Raw genomic sequence first — 26,246 nt, 5'->3', positions numbered from 1 at the left:
GAGCAGAGAGGCCTCACTGCCCGGGGATCAGCAGAGCCGGGAGGCCTCCTGGGCCGGGATCAACGGAGCCGAGAGGCCTCAGGGCCCCAGGATCAGCAGAGCCGCCAGGTCTCCCGGCCCCTGGATCAGCGGAGCTGAGATACCTCCCTGCCCCTGGATCAGCGGAGCCAAGAGGCCTCAGGGCCCCGGGATCAGTGGAGCCAAGAGGCCTCAGGGCCCCAGGATCAGCAGAGCCGAGAGGCCACGGAGCCGAGAGGCCTCCCGACCCCTGGATCAGTGGAGCCAAGATGCTTCCCGGCCCCCTGGATCAGTGGAGCCGAGATGCCTCCCGGCCCCAGGATCAGCGGAGCCGAGAGGCCTCAGGGCCCCGGGATTAGCAGAGCTGAGAGGCCTCAGGGCCCTGGGATCAGCAGAGCCGAGAGGCCTCCTGGCCCCCTGGATCAGCGGAGCCGAGAGGCCTCCCGGCCCCAGGATCAGCAGAGCGGAGAGGCCTCTGGGCCCCGGAATCAGTGGAGCTGAGAGGCCTCAGGGCCCCGAGATCAGTGGAGCCGAGAGGCCTCAGGGCCCCAGAATCAGCAGAGCCGAGAGGCCTCAGGGCCCTGGGATCAGCAGAGCCGAGAGTCCTCCCGGCCCGGGATGAGCGGAGCCTGATGGAAGCCCTGTGTGTTTATGCACCCTGGAGATGCAGAGGTCCTGTCCTAGGCAGAGGCCTATGGCGAAATTTCCGGCTCTGAGAAGTAGCCTGCGGGCTGGAAGGCAGCTCCTCTGACCTCAGTGCTGGAGAAGACCATAAAGCAGAAAACTAAAGAAACCGATTTTACATCATTTCCCAGGTGGAGAACAGTTGGCATGTAAGCCCCTGACCAGCGCCCAGCCTCTCCTCTGTCAGTCTATCTCACTCGTAGGTACCATGTTCTTTGTTCTGTCTTAACTGCAACTCATTTTTAAACTAGATTGCTTTTAAAAGAAGACTAAATAAAGTTTCCCTTAAGTTATTTAGGTGGTGCTGGAGCTGCTGGGGCTGCTGGGGCCCTGATCAAAGACCCACAGCCCCAAGCCCCGCCATCAAGGTGCTGGGGCTGCTGGGGGTATCAGAGACACAAACCCGCAGACCCGGCACCCAGCAGACCCAAGGCCTTCATGGCAGCACTAAGGAGCAGCAAGTCGAGCGGTAGGAAGCAGCAAGCAGGTGTGCAGTAACGAGGGAAAGGTCCCGGACTGCAAGAGGGCACATGCTGGGCTAAGGGACCCCCCACCCATACCGAGTGCACGAATTTCATGCACCGGGCCCCTAGTATACAGTATATAAAAGCCTAAGCGACCACCCAACTGTTTGCCCAGTAGCTATGACATGCAATAACCACCAGGGGGCAGACACTCCGACCAGTAGAGAATGGAGCCTGATTCCTCGAGAATCGGCCATGGATTAGGTTGCTGCTGGAGCACTGTTGGCCCTGAATCTGCTTCACCCGCACCCTAGACCCAGAGAGGTCTCTCGGCCTGGCCTGCAGGGATCGGGCCTAAATTGGCTCTGACATTCCCCGGATTGCAAGAGGGTGCAGGCCAGGCCAAGGGACCCCACTGATGCACGAATCCGTGCACCAGGCCTCTAGTGTGGTTATAAAGATGGTGATCATTCCGAATTCTCCCAAATGATTAGTCTTTTTCGTAGGACTGATCTTCATCATGTCATATTTTGATTGTTTTTAAAGATATAGCAGGAGGCTAAAGTTATTGACTATACTAACGTTTCTATGAATGTTATTATCAACTAGGGTCCTGGTGCACGAAATTCGTGCACTGGAGGGGGGGTTCCCTCAGCCCAGTCTGCCCCCTCTTACATGCTGGGAACCCTCAGGGGATGTCCTATTGACGGCTTAGGCCCACTTCCTGCTCCCCTTGGGGAGCGGGCCTAAGCCACAGTCTGGCCTCCCTTTGTGGGAGGCGACCGGCTAATCAGGGGAAGGCACCAGCCCCATCACCCCACTGTTGCAGCCACTGCCAGTCACCGCAGCCACCAAGGTGTTTTCATCAACACAGACTCCAGTCCCTTCACCATGAAAAAATGACAGCTTTCTTTAGGCGTTTTCAAGATGTGTCTTTCATAGGATATGATATTTCTTTCCTTTTTTTTTTATCCTCACCTGAGGATATGTTTCCATCGATTTTTAGAGAATGTGGAAGAGAAAGGGAAAGAGAGAGAGAAACTCAAAATGAGAGGAACACTTTGATTGGTTGCCTCCTGCATGAGCCCTGACCTGAGCCCCGGACAGGGAGGAGCCTGCACCCTAGGTACATGCCCTTGGTCAGAATTGAACCCAGACCCTGCCATCGGCAGGCCAAGGCATTATCCACTGAGCCAAACCAGCTAGGGCAGGATATGACATTTCTTAGCCCTTCAGCAGCGGACCTTTGTTTTTTTCTCCAGGAATGTGGTGGAAAAACCCTAGATCACCTATTTGGATTCTTATTACCCAAGTTACTAAGAATATTACCAGTGGCATACAGGGAGCTTAGCCAATGAGCGGTCAGAAAAGGTGTTTCCTCTGTAGTTCACACTGATCGCCAGTTAGGCCCCCTGCCCAGGCCTAAAGCCGCTGGCCAAGGCTTTAGGCCTGGGTAGGGGACCCCCAGCTCCCTCCGATCTCTGGCTTCGCCCCTGCCCCCTTGGCTCTGATTGCAGGTTCAGCCCTGCCCAGGAGCCCCCTGGCTCAGGCCCTTCCTAGGCTGCTCAGGGCCCACACAGGGCCTACCTCGGAGTGACCTGGGTGCCGATGATGTTCCCAGACCCAGGCCACTGGGCACCTACGTATGCAAATTAACTGCCATCTTTGTTGGGTTAATTTGCATACTCATCCGATTGGCTGGTGGGCATAGCGGAGTGACACCAATTTGCATGTTTCTCTTTTATTAGTGTAGACTAGTGGCCCTGTGCACGAAACTCGTGCACAGGGGAGGGTATGTTCCTCAGCCTGGCCTGCACCCTCTCCAATTTGGGACCCCTCGAAGGATGTCCTACTGCCAGTTTACAGGGATCGTGTCTAAACCAGTAGTTGGACATCCCTCTCGCAATCCAGGACTGCTGGCTCCTAACCACTCACCTGCCTGCCTGCCTTCCTGATTGCCTCTAACTACTCTGCCTGCCGGCCTGCTTGCTCCCAACTGCTCCCCTGCCAGCCTGATCACCCAAACTGCCCCCCCTGCTGGCCTGCTCACCCCTACCTTTCCTCCCCACTGGCCTGCTCATCCCCAACTGTCCCCCTGCTGGCCTGATCACTCCAAACTGCCCCCCCCCCCCCCCGCTGTCCTGATCACCTCCAACTGACCCCCACTGATGGCCTGCTTGTCCCCAACTGGCCCCCCTGCTGGTCTGCTTACCCCCAACAGCCCCGCCCCCCCACCAGCCTGATCACCCACAACTGCCCTCCCCTCTTGGCCTCTAACCGCCTCTACCTCAGCCCCACTACCATGGCTTATTTTTTTATGTTTATTTTTTTAAAATCAAAAACTGAAATATTTTCTATTCAGAAAATATATTTGGATCTAAATATCTTCTATAATTTTAACCCTAAAATATCAATTTATATATTTTTAAAAATGGTTAGGATGTTTGTTTCTTTTAAGTAAGTTCTACATGTTACTGGATCACCTGGGGTAATTTTCTGATTGGAAAATTAAGAATTATAGTCAGAGGGGAGGACATGAGAATTTTTAAAGAACATATTCAATTTACTTCAGAAGCCAAACCTCTCTCATCATGTGACTTGTTTTGTATGTTTGTTAAATTATATTATCACATAAGCATTGCTGCTATTAGCACAAACAGTGACAGTTGATTCGGGTCATTTGAATGTCCACTGTCTGTTTTAATTTGTATGTTCGTTTTGACTCTGTCATATGCTCAAACTTCAGTGGAAGTCATGAGAACCTATTATTTTTGCCTGCTCCCTCCTTTACGTTGGAAATACTCTTTTTTACTCAGAGGGACCTTAACTTTAATGTAGGGATTGTTTCCCTTGCCAACTTTTTTCTTCCTTGCCAAGTAAGAGAGTTGTTGTGAACTCCTTAGTGATGTCTTCCCCAGGATATTTGCAGATGTGGTTGGGAAAAGTCATTTCATCCCTGACCTTTGCATGTCAGGTGCTGGGGTGCCCGGGGTGCTGCCATGCCTGCGCCCCCGGCCCTCCCTAAGCGATCGCAGATCAGGGGGCCGCAGGCACGGGTGCACCCTGGGCCTGCACCCGGTGCCCAGGGTGCTGCCATGCCTGCTGCCCCATCCTGCCCTTCATGATTGCAGATCCAGGGGCCCCAGGCACAGCTGAACCCGGTGTCCAGGGTGCTGCTGTGCCTGCTGCCCCGGCCCTCCCTTTGCGATTGCAGATCCGGGGGCCACAGGCCAGCCGGCATCCCTGGCCCTGGGGTTCCAGGGGTGCCGCCTGGCCTGCGCCCCGGATCTCTCTTCCTCCGATCGCCATGGCGATCACCGGCACCCCCGGCGGTGGGGGGGAGGGGCGGTGGGAGAGGGGGGTGTTGCCTGGCCTGCTGCCCGGCTTTCCAATGGCGATCACCGGTGGGAGAGCTGGTTGGGGGCGTGACTGCTGGCGGACCGCTGCGGTCGCCCCATCAGCCCCGATCTCCTACGGGAAGGTCGGTTGGGGGCTTGGCCGGTGGCGGATTGCTGTGGTCACGTCCACCAGCCCTGGGTCGGGTCACCTGCCACCCAGGTCACAGATAGCAGGCCCAGATGGCAGCGGGGCAGGCAGGATGGTGCTGTCCCATCCTGCCTTCAGTATGCAAATTAGCCGCCATCTTTGCTGGCGGTTAACCGCCATCTTAGTTGGCAGTTAATTTGCACATCACCCTGATTAGCCGATGGGACGCGTAGCAAAGTTACGGTTAATTACCATGTTTGTCTATTATTAGATAGGAGTAGTGGCCCAGTGCACGAAATTCATGCACATTAAAAGGGAATTAGAGGAAATGTTTTAATATTGCTATTTGCCCTTTCTCTATAATAGAAGTGTCAGAGATGAAAAAAAATTAGTAAAATGTATATGAAAATAATATATAAATTTATCGCCTGTGGGGATGCAGTGTCAAGTCCCACCAGCACCGCGAGACCCAGAGTCAAGTAACAGGTGCGGATATCCGGCTCCCTCCTCTCTCCTGTCAAAGTCTGGGCTGGTGCCTGCAGGGATGCAGCGTCAAGTCCCGCTGGCATCACGAGACCCAGAGTCAAGTCCTCACCCACCCGCTTGCACCTCGCCACACACACAGCCCTGTCCACCCGCGTGCACCTCGAAATCGCACGAGACCCTGACCCACTCCATGGCCGGCACCATGGGACTCCCCCGATGCGCCTCCTGGTCAAGTCCCCGCCAGCGTCCGCGGGGACGCAGTGTCAAGTCCCTGCCCACCCGCGTGCGCCTCGCCGTGCACACAGCCCCACCCATCCGGGCGTGTCTGACATGCACACAGCCTCCTGGTGATCGGTCATTACAGTGTGAGGGCGTCACAACCACAGGCTTTTTATGATATAGGATTGCTGGACAGTCAGAGTTGGCTATCCTTCTGGCATTCAAGAGCCTACAACTAGAGATTTCCAACTACATGTCCTGTCCATGACATTATTACTGTCTCTCTTATCGCAAATATACACAGAAGGAATTAGCTGTATCAGATCTAATGATAATTCCAAATGCATACTTGACTAGGCCGGGGAGAATGCATCACTGTAGAAACCACAGCCTCTGCAAACACCCCCAGATTTGCTGTTTGGCTCATCCCAGGGGAATACGGAGCCTATCATTTGTTAACCATCTCTGGGAAGAGCAACAACAAGCTGTCTTAGCCTCGATCAATGGCAGTACCAGAGATGGTGCTAGCTTCAAAGGGTAGAGTTGCAGGAAGTTAGTGCTATTTCCCCTTAACATTTATAAACCTCTTGTTACACAGCATGCAAAAAGACTGAACTTGGCAATATCTTCCCTATATTAAGTTATAAATCAAGGTGAATTTAAGAGCTAATGAATTACCTTTGAAAAAAAGAAAAAAACTTGACTTGGCTGGTGTGGCTCAGTAGTTGAGCGTCCACCTATGAACCAGGGGTTCACTGTTCCATTCCCAGTCAGAGCACATACTCGTGTTTCAGACTATATCCCCAGTTGGGAGCATGCAGGAGGCAGCCGATCAATGATTTCCCCTCATCATTGATGTTTCTATCACTCTTTCTCTTTCCCTAACTCTCTGTGAAATCAATAAAAACATATTAAGAAAAAAACTTGACTTGGGGTAGTGAACACACAATATAATATACAGATGATGTATTATAGAATTGTATAACCTGAAACCTATATAATTTTATTAACCAGTGTCACCCCAATTAACTCAATTTAAAAATTACAGGTACAAAACCAAATATTTCAAGATGGTTTCTTCCCCATCCTAAACTGCCTCATCTTAATTCTGTGGCAGAATAGACCCATTATACATAAATATTTAATCCTCCATATATTTTCAGTTTTGAGATATGATTAAAGAAATAACTTGATATTTAAGGAAGAACTAGGGAACAACAGTAATCCATTAATTAGTGGGAACGACATATACCCTATCTCTCTTGGTGAGATACGTTTATATGGGAGAGGTGAACGAGAATGTACAAGTTAAGGGGGAAGTTGCCAATCAACCCCTCAAAGAGAGTCCATGCCAGAATAATGTGAATGCCGGAAGACGGATTATTGCAACTTAGTGCTAGAGCTGACCGCATTCAAATCACTTACACAAACAAAGAAATCAAGCCCTTAATATTAACTGGCCACCGTACCCAGGAAAGGTAAAGTGTTCGCTGCAGGAGTGCCTGTTCTCCTCTTCCAGCCATCGTCACAGTGTAGCTAGCACCTTACCACGCGAGACATGGGAAGAGGAAGAAACCTTAATGCCTATTGGAGTTATTTAGAGTAAATTTAAACAACAAATACCTAAGAAGTAAGATGCATCACCCAAACTCATGACCACTGTACATTACACCAGCAATAATTAGCTTTGCAATTGGTATCAACTCTCCTTTTACAACCAGATAACTGTAAATCCATCTGGTCATCTGCTACACTGTCTGAGTAGTCACTGTAATGCTTCCGAAAGAGAAACTCCCATAGCTGTACAGCATGGTATTTGGGGATTGTTTTTTCACTCTGAAATGCCTAAATAGAGATTATTCTAATAATAATGGCTTCAATATTCGGAACTACAAACATTTCTTTCAGTCTGGGATTTTCCTAGTAATACTTCATACTTCTCTGGTGCTTTATTTTCCAGTGCTTTTCACAGATCTCATCCATCATGTGACCTCTCAGCTGCTCTGGGGGGAAGCCAGGGCAGACGTCAGGACCCCACTTTACCAATGAACCTGAGATTCGGGGAAGTGACTCAAAGAAGGGTCACATGGCTATTAGGAATTAAAAGAGGGAGTAGAAACTATCCTAATCCAAGATTCTTCCTCCCACACTGAGGGACGGAATTGCTTCGATCAATTTGTGCATCAGCAATCCACATCCTTTTCAGCTTCTGGTGACTGAGTTAGTTAACAAGGCGCCTGGAAAGGAATGGCTCTACTTTTACTGCTTCGATATAAAAATCTCTTAGGCTGTGAAGTCAGAAAGATTCATTCCTCCAGTCCAGTCTCAACCTGAGCGTGGCCCTATAATGCCTTTAAGAAACTAGGGATAAAAGCGAGCATCCCAAGTGCACACTGAAGTGTAGGATGGAGGGGAACGGGGGGAGGCCCCCCCCCGCCCCGACCTTGAGCGCACAGAAGGCACATCACACAATGTCCTCGGTAGGGTGCTGGGACGGGGCGGTGCCCAGGGTGGAGAACTGGTGCCAGTTCCGCAGGAAGCCCCTGTTGTACTGGCCTGTGTCCACGATGAGCCCACAGAGGAGCCGGCGCCCCGTCTTCTGTCGGAGGGCCTGCTGCACTTCCCTCTCGGTCACGTTGTAGCTGATGTTTATCAGCTGTATCAGGAAGATGTAGCCCATGCCCGCGGTGATGATCGCAGAGTACCACACGCAGGTGAAGGTCAGCGCCGAGCTGGGAGGGGGAATGGGCGGGTCAGGGCTGCCAATCTTTCACGTTCAGAAAGCTGTCCCCGTTCCAACATTTTATACATGTAATACTTATTACCGAGGACTTTGGCACCTTCCCCAATCATCCCACTGGACAATAGTCTTCTATCCTCAAAATACCAATAACCTGCTTAAATTATGACCATTAATGAACATTTTCTGTTTTAGTTTTTAATTATGAGTGCCTCTTTTTCCAGTATTTTTTACTTAGAATAGCAAAGACTGTTTTCTGCACTTTGTATCCCCGACACAACCAACACAGTGCCTGACATAACAGGATCCAAAATCTGTTTGTTGAATGAATAATTCCTAACTTGTTCTTAACTCAGGAGAAAACGAAGGCACCACAAGATGGCTATAAACACCCTCAAGGAAGCCGTGGGTGGGAAGTTAATTTCCATGCTTTTTCAGTCCGAGGCTACTGAATACAAATACAGAGACAACGCCCAATGCCAGAAGCCCTCCACATGTACGATGTGTAGGAGCACCAGCATATTTCAAATTCTGCTTCCTACAGCCAAACACAGGACAAGACAGCTCCTTTCTGCTCCTACAAGACTGTGAGGAGAGGCTACTGGTCAATGTCTGCCAACTGATGATTTTCATTCAAACATTTGCAAATGAGTTACATGGAAATAAATTCATTCAGAATCTAAGCCAAAAGGACCTGAGGGATGATTAAATCACCACAAAGATGAGAAAAACCGAGGCTCAACTGGGAGATATGAATGGCCATCCAGAGCAGGGAGGACCAATGGCAGGGCTATTTTGTTAAGGGGCCCACAGAAAGTCTACAGAACTCACGCTTTGTAACAGACAGGCTCTGCTTTAGGACATTTGTCACAACCCACTAAGAATAGTAGTTACTGAAGAATTTCACAACCTACAAAGACTCAACATGGGGGGCGGGGGGGGGGGGGGGGAGGAACTTATTACCCCTGAGGAGGAGGACCAATCTATTCTAATAAAGCCCATAAATGTCTAGGTCTGTAATGGCAATGGGGAGATCTGTCCACGGACCAATACAAACAAATACCTGCACAGGGACACTATGCAGATAAAGCAGGGATTGATTGTTCTGAAAACAAAGAACAGGCTAGAGGGGCGAAGGAGTGGCTTTCAGGGGAGGGAGTGGCTCGAGCCAACGCGGAAAAATCCCAGCTTCTTTCAAAGCATGGAAATCTTTACAATCTAGAAATGTGCCCAAACAAATGAAGCTGAAGGAAATTTTGACCTAGATACCACAGTAATCATGAGTGGTAATTCAAAAAAAAAAAAAGTAGAACAGGAAAAAGCAATAGAGGTTAAATAGAAAAGGAAGGTCATAGAAATTGTCAACACTTCACAAAAGGGTCCGAAGCAGTAAATTAATATTGGGCCAAAAAGCTCCAGGAAATAGCAGTAAAGTGAGGCGTTCACTGATTATGACCATATGGACCACATACATACCTTGGGACTGCTAGTTTGTCTATTCAAGTTTCACCGTCACTTGGTTGTGCATGTGAGTAGTCATCTGACCCTGGAAGTCCCTGATTAAGCTGGTTGGTCCTACTTCTGCAGTACTAGTTCCTCCCTTTTGAAGGGTCAATGATCCTTTTGACATCACCCTAGAAAACTACACCTACCCATCCACTGCACAATTTTGTTGGCAATTTCAGGGATACTCAAAAGCCCCATAACCTGTCCCTAACCTAGTAGCAAATCATAGCCCCTTACAGTGAATGGCATACCCCTTCCCTCCTCCTGGGCCTCCGTGCTGGGGTGTCCATAGCTTACCTGTAATCTGCATAAACTCCAGGACAATAGAAGAGAGCTGTGAAGACACTTCTATCTCTACAAATGGTGTCCAAGGTCAGCGTGATCCCATACACCGAGGTGAGCAAGAAGATCGAAAGGGCAAGTATAAATGCTTGATGATTGCATTCTCCGACACAGCCATTTATCCTCAAAACAGCACAGGGGGGAAAACAAAGATGTTTTTAAAAGTTCTCTATATAACTCAAATAATAAACAAAAAAGTTTTAAAAACAGGAATAGTCTGAATTCCAGTCATCAAAAAGCTATCTTACTTTTCAATTTTAGAGAATTAAAAACTTGTCCACTGAGAGATGCAGTCTTACAATCTCTGCTCTTTACAAAGTGAAATCCTATCATTCATTTAAGTATAAGACTAAGTAAAACGCAGAAGCTGGCTAATTAATCTTTCTAAATATTAGTAAGTGAAGTCTTTACCCAGCTATGAAGAGAGTGAATACTATAATTACCATGATACGAAAAGGATGATAGTAAACTTAAAAAAGCTAGATCAGAAGTGTTACACAGGCCCCAGCTGGATAGCTCTGTAGGTTGGAGCATCGTCCCTGATATGCCAAGGTTGCGGGTTCAATCCCATCAGGGCACATACAAGAATCAATCAATGAATGCATAAATAAGTGGGACAACAAATCAATGTTTCTCTCTCTCCCTTCTCTCTAAAAAAAAATAAAAATCAAGAAGTGTTACACAGCATCAGAAATTATATGTTAATAATATATTAGTAAAAAGATCTGATTGGTGTGAAATGAAGAACTACTCGATGATATGCAGACTACTTGTCAGATAAAAGAGAGTCTGTGTCACAGCCATTTGTAGAACATGTAGGACAGAATGTACAAGGACACCAGGATGCCCCAGTAGGTAGAAATCTTCTTTTGGGCGAGACTGTCAGGCCTTCTGCAAACCAGAACTCGTAAATGGGCCAGAGAGAGAGAGAGAGAAATGACAAAGAGAAGTGGAAAATCTAAAATTGAAAGTACCTGTTTATGCCTAAAGACAACACCCCAGAAAAGAGCTGTCCCTATACCTGAGGTCCACCCAATGCCTTCTGGCCTTCCTGCACCTTACCCTCTGGGACATCCCCTTCTGAAGGTGTGCCAGGTAACCAGATTCCTAGTCCTAAAAAGCATAATTCATTGACCTCGAATGCCTTAAGAGCAATAAAGTTGCAAACATGCTACTTATGGCAATCACATCTGAATTACTTACACCCCCGTTAGTTTAAGATTTACTCAGTAGAGCTGCAACGCTAACTTTTAAGAGTTGCCCTTTGCATCTTATCTTATAGGCCTTATGTGTCCCCATTTTCATTGGCCAGTGGGTAAGTACCCAAAAAGCCCATCTCTCCACCAATAACCAAACAGGGAGTTATCTGGCAAGACCTCACCTCAATAATGTAGATTAGTAGCTTCAGAATGATAAAGGATGTATGATGAGAGGAGAAAAAAAAAAAAAATCCCCTGAAAATATGGAAACACTTGCTTGAACTCTGTGTTCCAGAGAAAATAAGCCTACACTGATTTTGATAAATTCTTTAAAAAAAAATCATTCAACTGTAGATGCTTCTCTTTTAGAAGGAAGATAAATGAGGGGCAGTTCAAAAGAGAATGGAAAAAAAGGAAAAAGAAAAAACACCTTCAGGAAATGACTGTGAAAGAACTAAATTTGTGAAACTAGGAAAAACTGATGACTAAGTGGGAACATCCTAACAGCCCACAAATATCTACAAGATGTAAAGCTGGGAAGGAGAGAGATTTTAGGATGATACAAAGGACGATCAAACACTGCTAGAGTCTCACGTGAATTTACACTTGGCAAGCCTCCAATTTTTCCCTACATACCAGACACAATGGTGATCCATTCTCCTCACGCAGGTGCCACATATCCGGCAATGCCATGCCCGGGCAGGTCGCACGAGCTGGCACTGGGCACACCAATCTTCCTTCGCCTTCGTGGGGCTTCCAGCCAACGACCTGGAAGAGCCCTTCTGATCATCCCTCGGGGTGCGGTTGTTGAGGATGCCCGACACATCCGCGCCAGGGAACCCTTTGGTCTTCTGCCCTTTTCTGTTCAGGCACTCAGTTCGGTTGCTGCCCAGAGATGTGTCCTCGCTGGCTGGATTTCTGAGGTAGCCTGGGTTCTTCTTGGCTCTGTACAAGGCTAAGAGGATCAGAAATAGCCCGCAGGTAAGAAGAGCCAGCTGGGTGGGCCCCACACGCCCTTTGGGGACCACTTCCTGGAGGAACACATAGTACATGTAGCCCAGAGAGAACAGCCCGAGGCTCAGGAAGAACAGAGTGCGCTCTTTCCTTCGGTGAGTGAGGTAGTAGTACCACAGGGCCAGCACAGGCAGGGAGGTCAGAACCACCACCCCCAGGAGGAAATGCCAGGAGGCCACTCGGAGGAAGATGGGCAGGAGGATGAGAGGGGGAATGATGCTAATGTTAACTTTTTTGGCTCCTCGAAGCCAAGGAATTCGGAGGCGATCAGAGATTGTTTCCATGATTCTTTCACAAGTCTCTGGCTGCACAGATTTACACGTAATCCATCTATTCGGAAAGAGCACAAAGAAAAGGCACTTCATGTGGGTTTGTGGAATTAAAAACCAATGAACACTGTAGGTCAAGCAGCAGGATAAGTGACAAAAGGAGGCCAAAGGCCAAGTATTCTACTGCCTGACTACTGCACATGCTATTTTCAAAATCGTGTGTCATTTTTTAATATAAACCAGAATATAATGTTTAGATACTTTACAGTTAAAAAGACTTCTCCCTGAAACAAATACATATAAATATGCACATTCCATACACATACTGTCTAGACTTGGGTGGGTGTAGAGGCATAAAAGTCTCAAACAAATTCACAAGGCAGTTGTAAAGACAAGACAACATGGGAACTCAAGAATTATTAGGTAAGTGACAAAGCAGCAAAATCACCCAGTGAACTATGATGGCCAAACATCAAAAGGAGTGCTCAAAGGAGAGTGAACAATCTGAGTGGAGTCATTAGAGGGGTCTTTGTGGAAAAGGTGGGATCTGCACTCGACCTTGACGGCTGGCTAGCATTTGTACATGCGAGGAGGAAGGGTGGGAGGCTTTCCAGTATAAGGCAAACAATCCGTCCTGGGCCCCGGGAGTGAACCAGTTCATCAGGGGGAGGGGTCTGCATGGTGGAGAATGGAGATCAAACTAGTGTGAGTCAAATGACCCAAGCTTGGAGGACACATGGTATATTGTTGACTTTTTTTGCACACTTAAGCTAGTAAGGCAAGGAACAGTTTAAGGAACGATCACACTGATTTTAGACAATAAAAAAAAAGTAGGGGTAGAACTTGGAAGCGGGATAACTAGATGGGAGGGAGTCATACAGAGCAGTGGGAGCCTATCTCCAGAGCAGTATATGGAGAGAGCAGAGAATTCAGGCACAGCCCAGTTCTTAAGGCTGGGAGGGAGGAGAGTTGGAAGGTTAATAGAAGAGCTGCGATCTTCAATGATGGAGATTATGGAAGCAGCACTTCTCCATTCATTAGCACAAAGTGCTCCATTTTCTCATGGGTTTCTAGACTAAGTCTAAAGAAACTATACTTAAAGACTGTAAAAAAGGTTTTAGACACTGTCTAGTAAGAAGTATAAGGTATTCAGGTGTCAAGGCTGGTACCAGACCACAGTGGTCCCAAAGGATGCCTTTCATACTAAATTAATGCACAAAGTTTTAAGTAGGCAATCTGCCATTGCAATGACTTTTTATGCAGAAGGAGTTATTATTAATAGGAAAAGCAAGTTTCCAACATTCTCATTCTTCCCACATTATGCTTTCCATATGGCAACAATGTTTAAATATATTACTTAGAAAAAGGAAAAAAAAGCCAAGTTATTAATGTTTGATACAAAATTCTTTCAGTGATGTTAAAAATTATTGTTCTGGGTAGTAATTTTCATCACTTGGATTAATGGTGAAAATAAGCCAAATACAATAGCATCAAACAAACAGTGCTGCCACTCATGTTGAAAATAGCCAGTGCAGGAGAGGGAGGCATTTCCTAACTGAATCTCCTCCCCAATAACAAGGAGTGAGACCAGTTGCAACTGCAGGAAAATGATCTGTCCACCCTCAAGGCCCTTTGCGCCAGGTCCCACCTAGTCAGTCTCCAATCACTGAGATCCCTGAGAACGTAGGAACTTTCTGGCATAGTGCTCCTTCTAAAATTACAGATTCTGCTGGGCTGCATTTTATGTTTTTTACACATTTAATTTGCCTTCTATCCCTTTACCTGCCTGTTCTCTCCATCTTCTCCCTTTCAATGAAAAATAAGGTCCTAGTAAACGGAGCTGAACAGACAGTTGTGCAGGACGAGTAATTCATCTTTATGAAATCCTTACCCTTGACGTAGAAGACTACTCTCAATGCTAGATCCTTGGAAACAGAATCAGAGCCAATCCCAGTGTTCTGGGTGGCTGAGCTGAAAGCATACATTGCAGTTCTCCAAAGGGTCAATGGGGTCGGCATGGAGAAACAGTCTGCCCTTACCTCTCACACCCTTCATCCAGATCTTGGCAATCACACAAAAAGGCGGCCACGTGGTTCTTTTCCCCATTTCGATCTATGTACTCGCAGCAGCACAGGGGCTCCAATTCAGGTTCTTCCGCTTTGTTTTTCTTCACGGACTTCAAACTGCCCTTCTGTGTCATGACTGCCACCTGTCACCATGAGCCCTCAGCAGGTGAAGGAGGAAAGCACAAAACTCACATCTTCTAAACACATTCACGCCGCTCTCTGATCAAACGCCAACGCCTGAGAAATCAAAAATGAGAAGAGGGGGAGGAGGGTCCCATTTTCACCAGGCTTTTCTGACCCGGGTTGGCCAGACAGAAAGCACTAAGGCTCTAAGAGTCGAGGCGTGGAGCCGCCTTCACCGCCCCATCCCATCCAGGGCAGGCTGCTGGGGTCCAGCCGTTCCCATGGCGACAGTCGACCACGCCGCCCCGGGACAGCCGGGACGCGGGTGGCTGGGCGCCCCTGCCGGTGCGGGCTGAGGAGGGCTGCGCGGTCCCCGCCCGAACCTGGGCGCCGAGGGAAACTCACCCTCGGGGCTGCGGGCAGGGACGCGGGGTGCATCCGCTGGGCCGGCGAACGCGCCCGGCTGCAGGGGCCGACGACCCGGCTCCGGGAAAGCCCACCAGCAGCTCGGGTGGCGCTCGGGTCGCCGTCCAGTCCCGCTCCTCCAGCCCCGCGCAGGGCTCGGCCCTCCGCCCCCACCACACGAGGACGTGGGCGGCCCCGAGCGCCGCCGCCAGGAGAATGACCTTGGAAGGAAGTTACCTGCGCTCCGGGCGGAGGTGCGGCTGCAGCCCTGGAAGCCGAGGCGGAGGGAGAGGGTCGGCTCCTCCAGGGGCGCGGACGCGTGCCCGGTCTCCGCGCCGCCGGGCTCCCGGCGTGATCGCTGGAGTCCCCGGGCTCCGGTTCCGCTCGCCGCCGCCCACCTGTGACCACAGCCGCCGCGCCCGGGGTGCGCCCACCGCCCCACGCCGTCTCGGCGCCCCGCCGCCCCACGGCCGGCCAGGCTGGCGCGGCAAGTCCGCGCGCGCTTCCTGGTGTCCCGCCCCCGGCGCCGGGGATCCCCGCCCGCCCGTGCACCGCCCACCGCCCCGCGGAGCTGGCCGCGAGGCCCCGCCCTCAGCCCGGAGGACCGGAGAGAGAACCTGAGCACCGGCTCCCGGGAGCGGTCCGCACGGCGGGGAGCCCGATGGCCCGCACCTCCGCCCCGCCCCAGGCCCCCGCGGAGACCCGGCCCGACCCCACGGTTGCCTGCGGGCGGCGCGTGGGCGGGGCAGCCTCCTCAGCCCCGGCCGGGGAGGGGCGAGACGGAAATGGGGGAAACCCGAGAACCCCAAGGATTTCCAAGTACGTGAAACCCGTGGGTCCGCCGGCTCCTGCAGCGCCCGCAACAGGCGTCGGGGGCGCTCTCACCGCCTGCCCTAAGGTGACCGAGGTACCGCTCCGAATCCGCTAGCCTTCCTCTAAAGGACCATAACTGCCCCGATCTGGTGACCACCTAACTTCTGTATTTTATTTTTATTTTTTTCTAGTGAGCAGTCTTCATTAGACCCGCAGGCCTATCTAGTGTTTTTGTTCCAACAGTATGCATATTTGAAATGAAATTGATGTAAGGAGTCCTCCTCTTTGGTTTTTACACATTTTTTAAAGAGTGCAGGCCCATGCACATGTTTTCACAACAGCAAACCATACTTCTTGAGTTTTGCTTTGTGTGTGTTTTTTTCAAACGGAAAAGGAAGAAAAATGATAACTCAGATTCTGGGTTTTATTGATATTCATTTTATATAATACTCAAATACAATTGATTGAATTTTGCATACATACGTACTTAGTCGTAATTTATAAAGCAACTTTGGTCATTTTCTTTGAGGTATGCATTGAAGTACAAGTTTTACAGAAACATCTCAAAAATATTCAGCTTGTCACTGATCATTTTTGTGAATTTAAGAGAACAAGGTTTCAAGTTTATAATCCAGTCACTCTTGCTCAGAGCCAGACCCTTCATATATCCTTATTTTTTTCAAAAACAAAAACAAACCCAGGTAGGTACACTGGTTCCCTAAAGTAGCTGAGTTGGGATTCACTCAAGGAAACCCATTTTCCCTCTAATGGAGTCAATACTTTGATTCTCTACAGGCATCTCAAAGACAACTTTAGCAATCCCATGTGGTAACTCTGGGAGGAAAAAGGAAATTTAAAGGCAATAGTTGTCGAAACAGTACAAATATATACACATTATTCTGCACTGTCTTGCTCTTGTTCCAGAGACATCACTTGTATTGAGACATATATGCCTAAAACCTTTTTATGAAAGAGCCAAAGCTTGTGTCTGACTTACAACTTCAGTCAGTATACTTGTATTGGGAAATAATGTACCCAGAGTTTTATTAAAAAGCTAAAGTTTGTGTCTTACAACTGACTAAAACAAGCCACACACCTGAAGGAATAAATGAAGCTATCGGTGGCTACTAAAAACGAATCCACAAATTACACTGCTAAGCCGAAGCCACGCTTAGTTCAAGTATTTATTAGATTACTAAATGCCCAGATTTTAACCTAATCTGGTTTTTAAAACTCAGAGCATGATTCTTCGTTTTGAGTGTTGGTGTCCTACATATTTCCTTTTCTGAAATTGAGTCTTCGATTCATTTGATGCGTGAAGAGGCAAGATAATCTCACCTCTGATAGCTACTTGAAGAAAACTTTCTTTCATGAAGATACAATATGACTAAAGAACTTTTCAGATAATTATCATCAATGTGCAAATCAAAAAGTCTATTGAATTTTTGTGCTAAATAAATGAAGACATTGTAATATTTACAGTATGCAAATCTAGAAATGTATATGCCTGAAAACTGATCCTTCAAAATTCATAATGGCTTAGAGGTTTCTTCTTATATTGATTGTCTTTAGCCTGTTGAATGTGTATCAACTGTGAAAGCAGCCAATTGGACACATACTGATTCTGTGCTAACAAATAAAGCATCAAACTTCAAACCTCCCTGTAAAAATGAGGCCAAAGCGTCCCATTTTCTTTTTGCATCACAGAAATTCAATTCCACAATGTAGTTCATGCTTCACTGGAGAAATTCACAGCTTAGAATAATGTATAAGAAGCAAACGGATGGATTCTTAAGGCCATCGGAGACTAATTATGAAATAAATGTTATTTAAAAGAATGTTCATATTAGAAGTACCAATAGTGAAAAAAATATGGAAATGTTCGTATGACAATGAAAATCCTTCATCCTCTGGTTTTCTCCTAGATGTTTTCTTTTACTTCCAAGTATAGGTCCAATTTCAGTCCTTAAGATCACTAGCTCTCCGCAGCCATGCCGGTCTTGTTTTTATTTAGTAGATCAAAGGTTCTCTGAAGCATAATGAGTGAGCTCTTCAACTGCAAACAAAATAATTTTCAAAATAGATTATTTACATTTTTCTGTTCTTTTTTATGCCAAAATTCACATTTGCATTTGACATAATTTTGTTTATATTGATGTCCAAATAAAAGACTGAATATGAAACACCTGATTCCTTAGGGTATTTATGTCAGTATGATTGCTACAGAGTTCTTCCCATTTGCTCTAGGATCGCACTTCTTCCTACATACTGTGTATTCTATCTCCCATTAGGTCCACAATCAAATTATCCAAAGGGACAGGCTGGCTTGTTTCCTTAAATGGCTTCTGAAGTTGCAGTGGTCTCACAATCTCCTAAACAACTCAGGTTTCATTTCCAGGCCTGTGCTTGCTATTGTTTTCACCCATCCAAAACGGACTCATCCCCACTGTCTCCATGTAGTTTTCCCTAATCATCTTGCCTCTAAACTCCCAATGCATTACTACTTACTTTGACATTTAATTTTGTACTTTTTTATAGTCTTTAACAATACACATGGACCTTTGATTTCGCTAATAAAATTGTAGGCAACTTGAAAGCAAGAATTACGTTTTCTTTTTCTTTATATTCACTCATTCAAATATTATCTATGACATGTACTGTGCTAAGCACGGTATCAATGGTGAACCAAAGAGCCACTCTACTCTCGCCACTGTCTCTGCCTTCATGCAGCTTATGGATTAGTAAGCAATACAGAACTAAAACACATAATCACACACACAAAATATACTTACACATTGTATTAAGTTTTTTACTTAAGCAACTGGAGGATGGTACTATCATTTTCTAAAACTAGGTCAATTAGAGGAGAAGTGGGTTTGGCTCAGGATGAAAACAGAATTCTGTTTTGGACATGATCAGTTTGGGATGCCTGTTATCATCCAGGTGAAGATGCCAAGTCAGCAAATGACTGTCTGAGCCTGGAGCTCAGAGGAGAGATCAGGGAAAGAGATGGATTTGGGAGTCACTGTGGTATTCCAAGCCAGGGGAGCGGATGTGACCACCTAAAGGGGAAGCAGAGGAGAAGGGAAGAGAATCTAACACAGCGTGGAGCACTAGGCCAGAAAGAGGTCAGGTACAGGAGAAGGTTTTACAGCACAAAGGAGTTTCCCGTTATGCTAAATGAAAGAAGCCAGTCACAAAAGATTCCATTTATAGGTTCTTTTTGGGGTGATGCAAATACTCTGGAATTAGTGGTGATGGTTGCATAACCTTGTGAATATATTAAAAAGCCTTTGAAAGGGTGAATTTTATAACATGAATTATTTCACAATAAAGCTGGAGGTTTTTAGATACATTTCAAGAAAAGAGTGGTCAGCTCTCAAAATGTTGACACTGTAAATGGAAACTAAAAGAAAGGTGCATTTATGCTAAAAGCTAGAGGTCACTAGGGATCTCAGCTCAAGCAATATCGGTGGAAGGCAGGGGAGAGGAAAACAAGGCAGGAGTGAGCTGAACAGCTAGGAAGTGGATTAAATACATGCATCCAGTTTTGCTTCCTTCTGAAACCCCACTAGGGGATGAAATATTCATAAATAATATTGATAAACTAATCAATCATAATAAAATTCAGGGATAAGAAAAAGCACAGAAAATAAAAAGTAGTTATGGTTTATTCTATGATGTAGCTCAGAATAGCAAAATTGGTCAAACCAAAGCAAACAGTAAATAAATATTGATCTAACCAAAATTATAACTTCATTTGGGAGAATGGGGTAATTAGAAATGGGGGCAAGATGAGGTGAAAGGAAAGAAAACAAAATCCCTGTTTTCTTTTTGACTTTCAGTCTAAAACTGAAAAATTAAGACATATCAATACATGTTGTTTATAAATGTGGAGGTACACATCAACAGTATAAACTAAAAGTTAAAGACTGTTGTCTTTAGGAAAGAAATAGGGATGAGGGTGCTGGAATTGCTATTTTCTCAACAAACCTTGTAGAACAAGTTAACTCTTTAAAATATGTGAACGAGTTATTTTGGAGAAAATAAAAACTTAAAAAAGTGAATGAGTTATGAAGCATAAAGTAGTGACAGCCAGAGTAGACAACTAAACAAGTTTGGCTGTGAAAGGGAGTAGAGAGATGAGGAGTGGATAGGGAAGGATGTGCATGGTGTAGGTTTTTTAATGTAGGAGATAGCAGAGCACAGTCGTGTGCTGATGGTACCTGCTAACATGTGCTGGGACTTGCCTCCCATAGGCTGAGGAATGAATGTAATAGGAGTGGAGAAGATAGGGGTGCAGCTATAGCAGGGTCTCTAGACTTGGTTACAGAAGGACAGGTAAAGTCTCTTTTTCCCTTAACGCATAGTCATCAGTTGAGAGCGAGGGGGATATGGGAGGAGATGAGGAGGAGAAAAGTGAGAATATGATCTCCCTGCTGAGAGTGGAAGGAGAAAGTTGCTAAGGAGCTGTAGATACTGTGCATCTGAAGAGTACTTCATTGAAGTTGTAACCTTCAGTGCCCTGAGTGATATCCTAAGAAATGCTCAATAGTTGAATTTCCTAAAAAACAAACTTACACATAAAATAAAAAGATGAAAGGTAATAAAATGTTAAAAGTAATTATGTCTGGATGCTAGAACTTAGGTTTTCTTCTATTCTCTATTTTTCAATTTTGAAAAGTAAGCATATATATTATAATGGAAATATCAATCTTTATTTTTCAAAGGGAATCCTAAATTTTGGTTCATGGAACTAAGTGGCATATATTATTAATACTGTGTTCAAGAGATAATGTTTATAGCAAAACATTGAAATATAGTAAATATTCATTCTTCAGTGGAAAACTGGTCAAAAAAGGGCACATTTATATAGTTGAATTCTATGTAGCTGTTAAAAGTAGAGAAGGTGCTTTATTACTGATATGGAAGTATCTCCAAGATATATGGTCAATAGATAAAATAATGACAGTGTATACAGTATCTATTAACCAAGAGTTAATATTAAGCATAAAATTTCATATAGAAGGATTAATAAAAAGATTCAGGTCGGTGTATATATGATGATATGGAAACATCTTCAAAATATATTATCAATTGAAAAAAGAAGAAATGCAATGGTGTGTGTAGTATGCTTCCATTTTGTAAAAAAAAAAAAAATACAAGTGGCTATCTATATAAAAGCCTAAGTGACCGTTACGACTGTGACTTGACAAGCAGCAGTAGCTATGACGTGCACTGACCCAGACCTTGCTGCTGGGGCCCTGACAGCTCCAAATCTGGTTCACCCCTACCCCGGACCCAGACAGGAGGGAGGAGGGAGCCCAATTCCTCACGGAATCAGCCGTTGGTTAGCTTGCTGCTGTGGCCAACCTCCGCGGTCCCTCCCCACAGCCAGCCAGCTCCCCCGATCGGCCCCAATCACCGGCCAGGCCAAGGGACTCCACCCGTGCATGAATTCATGCACCGGACCTCTAGTATATGTAATATGCAAAATCCAGAAACTGGCAAGGGTAGTACCTGTAAGAGGAAGTTCCTTCAAATAATGACATACGAACTATCCTGTTACAACCAGAGATATACAAGCGGACACAGAGCTGCCTACCTCTTCAAGCATCACGATGGAGTCTCGGAGCACTCCTTTTAAGCGATGGGCCTGATCGTTATGCTTTTGATTGTTTTCTGCTCTTGGCACCATGTCAGAGGCTAAACTGAAAGAAAAAGACCATTTAAAAATCAAGGGAATAGCTGCTAATCTTTTATTTCTAGAAATCACTAGTGCTCCATAAATTTACAAACAAAACAAAAAATTAAGGAACAAAAACAGCATGACTACAGAAAAGTTAGCAGGCCAAAAATCTCTAAAACGGGAATTGTGTTTTACATTAAGGAATTATTGAAATAATAACAGGTTGGAGGGAGGAAAAACTTACTTTAAAGATTTCTCTTCTTGGAGGTGGAGACGGTAAACAGCCTGAGCAGCATATTCTATCCTTGACAGCTTCATAAACAGTGTCACATTCAACAAAACCAGGAACAGCAAGCTGGGCAGAGCAAAGCATACCTGGTCAATCCCCTCTTATCCAGACCTAGAGCACTGCTAATGCAGAGAAAACATGCCAAGCCTTCAAAGATGTACATTACCCAACCAATTTCCAATTATTGTTAGTATTTAAATCAGTTATCCCTATTACGTAACATCATTACTTTTAAGTATGAAATGGACACTGAGAAAAAAGAAAGTAACTGGAATGACAATAGTCCCTGACATCTCTCTGTGCTGAGGTGTGACCCCCAGCTTAGACCTCTACCAGGCAAGCTTTCAATATCGGTTTTTGGGTGCTTTTTGGCTTAAGCAGTTATAAGCCCATAATGCTATACTTCAAACAGAAAATGAAGATCAATATGGACTAATCTTAGGTAGATCATGATGTACCTGTTATTCCCAGTGGAAACCAAAATAAATTTTTAAAAATAACCATTCAGCAAAAATTTCCACAAGTTCAACTTGGACAAAGAAAGTATCATATCTGAAATACATATTAATTGTATCAGATATAAAATGTTACATGCTACATGAACTTACTCTGTTAGTTCTCACAGCAGCCTTTCAAGTAAATGGATATATTTCTTATCACACATATATGCAAATATATAGGTAACATATCTCATTTTTTTTCTGTTAAAATTGATTTGCCCTTAAAAATATACAGTATTCTCCTTTATCCATCCAGAAGGATATTTTTTCTAAATGAAAACTAATGTAGTAGCAAGAAAATCAAATTATGAAATTATTATGGCACTGAAATGATACATAGATGAACATTTCAACATTTTGAGTATAAACTTTCTGTAAAGTAATAATACAAAAGACCATTAATAATATTTACTATTCACAATTGTCATGGCAAACTGACTTAACCAGAATATGAAAACCTTTTTATAAAACTCAAAGGCACAACAATTATTTCCTATGTTCTGAAATCTGTAATTAGAAAAAACAGCTGATATAAGAACTTCATTCCAAAAAAATTCCAGAGTATATCACTCTGTCAGAACCAATTAAATGGAATCTAATGGACTACCTCAAGATTCACATATGGCCATGTAGATGACAGTACTCTAAACATGACTGGCTAGGGAGTGTGCAGGAGGCAGCTGATGGATGTTTCTCTCTCATCGATGTTTCTAACTCTATCCTTCTCCCTTCCTCTCTGTAAAAAATCAATAAAATATATTTAAAAAATAAAAAATAAAATAAACTAGAGGCCTGGTGCAAGAAATTCATGCACTGGGGGGTGTCCCCTCAGCTTGGCCTGCACCCTCTCACAATCCGGGACCCCTTGGGGGATGTGCAACTGCTGGTTTAGGCCTGATTCCCATGGCAGTCAGACATCTCCCAAGGGAAATAGCAGTGCGCCAAGCAGCAGGTGGCCAGGGAGGAGCCCATAACGGGGCCAGGCGCCACGCTGCTCACGCTCATCCTGGCCTGCTGCGCCTGCTGCCGCTGCTCCCCACTCAGCAGTGCTGCCACAGTGTTGGGAGAGGCTCCCACCACTGCAGCTGTGCTCACCAGCTGTGAGCACGGCTTCTGGCTGCGTGGCACTCCCCCTGTGGGAGCACACTTACCACCAGGGGGCTCCCCCTGCGTTAAGCATCTGCCCTCTGGTGGTCAGTGTGCATCATAGTGACTGGTGGACCGGTCGTTCTGGTCATTCTATCATAATGATCGCTTAGGCTTTTATATATATAGATATTCCGTTTAAATTTATGAAACATCTCATAAAAACTTTTTTTCTGTTAAAATTACAGAAATAAATTACAGATACAAGAAATAAATCAAATTAGTTTAAAAAATAAATGTTTTATTTTATAATTTATAAATTTAATAATTCTTCTGAAAATCATACATCAACAACTATGAAACAGAAGACTATAAAATTACTGTATCTGTAGGCCCAAACTGGTCCAATAGTGGCAAGTTCTACATAATAATATACAAATGCATCAATCCTTTTGTAAACTGTTAAAAGTGAAATCATAAGCTAAATAAGTATTCAAAATAAGTACTTACAAAATACTCATCACCACAATAAGGGCGGTGTGATAGTTTTCCGTTTCTTTTTTCTTTCCTACAGATCACACACAAAGAAGGCTGCATTAAAATCAGGATTATGATTATAACCAATAAAATTTTAATTTCATTTGAAAAGAACTAGAAAAGAGATTTTTAAAAATTATTTGTAAAGACAAAGTGACTTAGGGTGAATTCCCTGCATCTTTTCATGGTTTCTGATATCCTGAGTAATACGAAACACATCTACAAAAAGAAAACTTACATGAATCCTCCAAATTTGGCCTATACTACAAATTAATTTGCTCTAAAATTAAATATGCAATTCAATACATCATGTATGATCTCTAGCTGAATTCTATTTTGGCAAACAATATTTGAGCTAGGTTTATGTATAATACTTCCCTCCTTTAAAAAAATTTTAAGTCATCTTTGCCTGTTCTCTATTGCCCATACTTTGAAATTCCAAAATTGGGCCATTGGCTTGAACATAGTCACACTGAGAAATAAGAAGGCCAAGGGAGGGGGAGGCGGGAGTGGGTGGATGTGGGCAAAGGGGAGGAAAGAGGGGACACCTGCAATGTCAACATTAAATATTTTTTTATTTTTAAAAAGCGGGGCGGGGGGGGGGGGGGGGGAAATAGCCTTAGAAGAGCATTTTATAATGTAGAAGGACGAGAAGGTATTGCAGCTTTAGAATTCCAAGAGAGAGGAAATAACGTTAGTACAGGCAGGATGTCTTCAACATTGAGAGCAGTGAGGATAATAAAGTCAAATTCCGCCCTAGCCCATTTTGCTCAGTGGATAGAGCATCGGCCTGCGGACCGAAGGGTCCGGGGTTCAATCTCAGTCAAGGGTACATACCTTGGTTGCAGACTCCTCCCCAGATTGGAGCCTGGTAGGGTGTGTGCAGGAGGCAACCAATCAATGTGTTTCTCTCACATCAATGTTTCTCTCTGTCTTTCCCTCTCTTCCACTCTCTCTAAAAATGAATGGAAAAATGTCCTCAGGAGAGGATTAAAAAAACAAAGAAGTTCCATCTTTGCAATTTTCCTGGACTGGCCTTGACAGTATATAATAATTAAAACATATAATCACTGTAGTACATTCAAGGGTAGAAATCAAATGTCTGTAAGTGCTGAGCAGGAAATTAATGAGCGAAGTGTCCAGCAGCCGGGACAAGTGGTGGGGACTGGTGACTGGGGACATGGCCTAATGCAGCAGCTACTATTAAGTTCCAACTAACTGTTGCTATGAAAGGATTTGGTCCAGGGCTGTCAGGTCTGAGTTTTTAATAAAATGTCCATTTTTTAAAATGCCATGTGATCCAATAAGATACTCCTATTGACCATACGCCTGCTATTTTGCAACTGCTCAAGAGACATATTCTGCTTCATATAAGCAAACTAAAATCTTCCACCAGATAATAGCTACCTGCAGTATCCCCTTTGTCGTCTAAACCCCCGTCTCCAGAAGAACGCTGAGGAGAAAGTTTAGGAACCGTGTCTGCTGTTCGGTTGAATGTCCGCCTTCTCCTTCGTAGGCCACTAAGTTTTCCAGGGTCTTCAATGGGCTGACTTAACATAGATTCTTCCATTAACAAATCTGATTCTAAGAAGAAAAAAAATCTTTAGGTATTAGAGAAAGCTTCTCAACTGTAAGATACAGTGGATATGGTGTTGGTTTTGTGTTCTGTTTGGGTTTTTTTAAGCTTTAGAAACTTTCTTTAACAATTACTTGGGTTCTTATGGCCTACATTCAAACCTTACTCTTAATGAAAAGTTTAGAGAATACAGTGACCCCATAATAAGGCTTCATTATTCTAGGAAGAATGAACTCTATTAATAAATGATGGGATCATCAGAGCAAATTTGCCATGTACTATATTAAATATTAATGTAACGATTTCAGTTATAGAAACAACAGGCTACCCACTAATATTAGATCATTAGAAAGATTTCCAAGATAGATTATGGTACCTGATGGTCAATTTCAAAGGAAGGAGTAGCAAATAATAGTACTAATTTACAATAAAGGTTTGCAAAAAAGGAAGCCCTAATAAAGAAAATCTGTAAACAACCTAAAAAACTCATTTTTTGTCAATTGTTTCAACCTTTACCTTTACAAGTTTTTTTCATTAGAAGCTCATTATCCAGTGGCCAAACTAATTTTTGATTTTCATTTTCTTTGCTCCTGATTAGGAGTTTAATAATGAAATAACCAAAGAAAGAAAAGCAAGGAAATAAAACAATCAATAATCTAGAGGATGATAGGCAATTTACCCGAGTTGACTGACCACCAGCTTTGCTTTAACTAAAATTAATTATGCTCATGTAGG

General features: G+C 44.8%; 2 protein-coding genes across 3 annotated transcripts in view; both read right to left on the bottom strand.

Moving 5' to 3' along the window:
- Positions 1-5,919: 5,919 nt before the first annotated feature.
- On the bottom strand, positions 5,920-15,527 carry ZDHHC23 (zinc finger DHHC-type palmitoyltransferase 23). The gene is made up of 5 exons (XM_070406224.1): positions 15,259-15,527; positions 14,467-14,730; positions 11,781-12,488; positions 9,901-10,068; positions 5,920-8,089 (listed from the first exon to the last, which is right to left on the bottom strand). Exons 2-5 carry the CDS (start codon positions 14,625-14,627, stop codon positions 7,822-7,824), a joined length of 1,305 nt encoding a protein of 434 aa, XP_070262325.1. The 5' UTR covers positions 14,628-14,730; positions 15,259-15,527; the 3' UTR covers positions 5,920-7,821.
- Positions 15,528-16,244: 717 nt separating this feature from the next.
- GRAMD1C (GRAM domain containing 1C) overlaps positions 16,245-26,246 on the bottom strand; it is a 79,888-nt gene continuing 69,886 nt past the window's right edge. For both annotated transcript variants that reach the window (XM_070406223.1, XM_070406222.1), the window contains 5 exons: positions 25,343-25,519; positions 23,909-23,966; positions 21,768-21,878; positions 21,440-21,545; positions 16,245-17,890 (listed from right to left, as the gene is read on the bottom strand). In XM_070406223.1, the coding sequence (XP_070262324.1) occupies positions 17,810-17,890; positions 21,440-21,545; positions 21,768-21,878; positions 23,909-23,966; positions 25,343-25,519 (533 nt within the window). In that variant the 3' untranslated portion in view covers positions 16,245-17,809. The remainder of the gene's footprint in view (positions 17,891-21,439; positions 21,546-21,767; positions 21,879-23,908; positions 23,967-25,342; positions 25,520-26,246) is intronic.

Source organism: Myotis yumanensis, unplaced genomic scaffold (assembly GCF_028538775.1).
Source record: "Myotis yumanensis isolate MYYU_CA2020_CCGP unplaced genomic scaffold, mMyoYum1.0.hap1 SCAF_2, whole genome shotgun sequence".
Lineage (NCBI taxonomy): Eukaryota > Metazoa > Chordata > Mammalia > Chiroptera > Vespertilionidae > Myotis > Myotis yumanensis.
The sequence above is the reverse complement of the archived record's forward strand: the minus strand, read 5'-3'. Positions and strand labels throughout refer to the sequence as shown.

Bases quoted from the DNA above. Each gene is read 5' to 3' on its own strand.
- ZDHHC23 (XM_070406224.1), bottom strand. From the start codon at position 14,627: ATGACACAGAAGGGCAGTTTGAAGTCCGTGAAGAAAAACAAAGCGGAA. The intron at 12,489-14,466 runs GTAAGGGCAGAC...CTTTCCGAATAG, and splicing joins CTGGATGAAGGGTGTGAGAG to ATGGATTACGTGTAAATCTG. The intron at 10,069-11,780 runs GTATGTAGGGAA...TGCTGTTTTGAG, and splicing joins ATGGATCACCATTGTGTCTG to GATAAATGGCTGTGTCGGAG.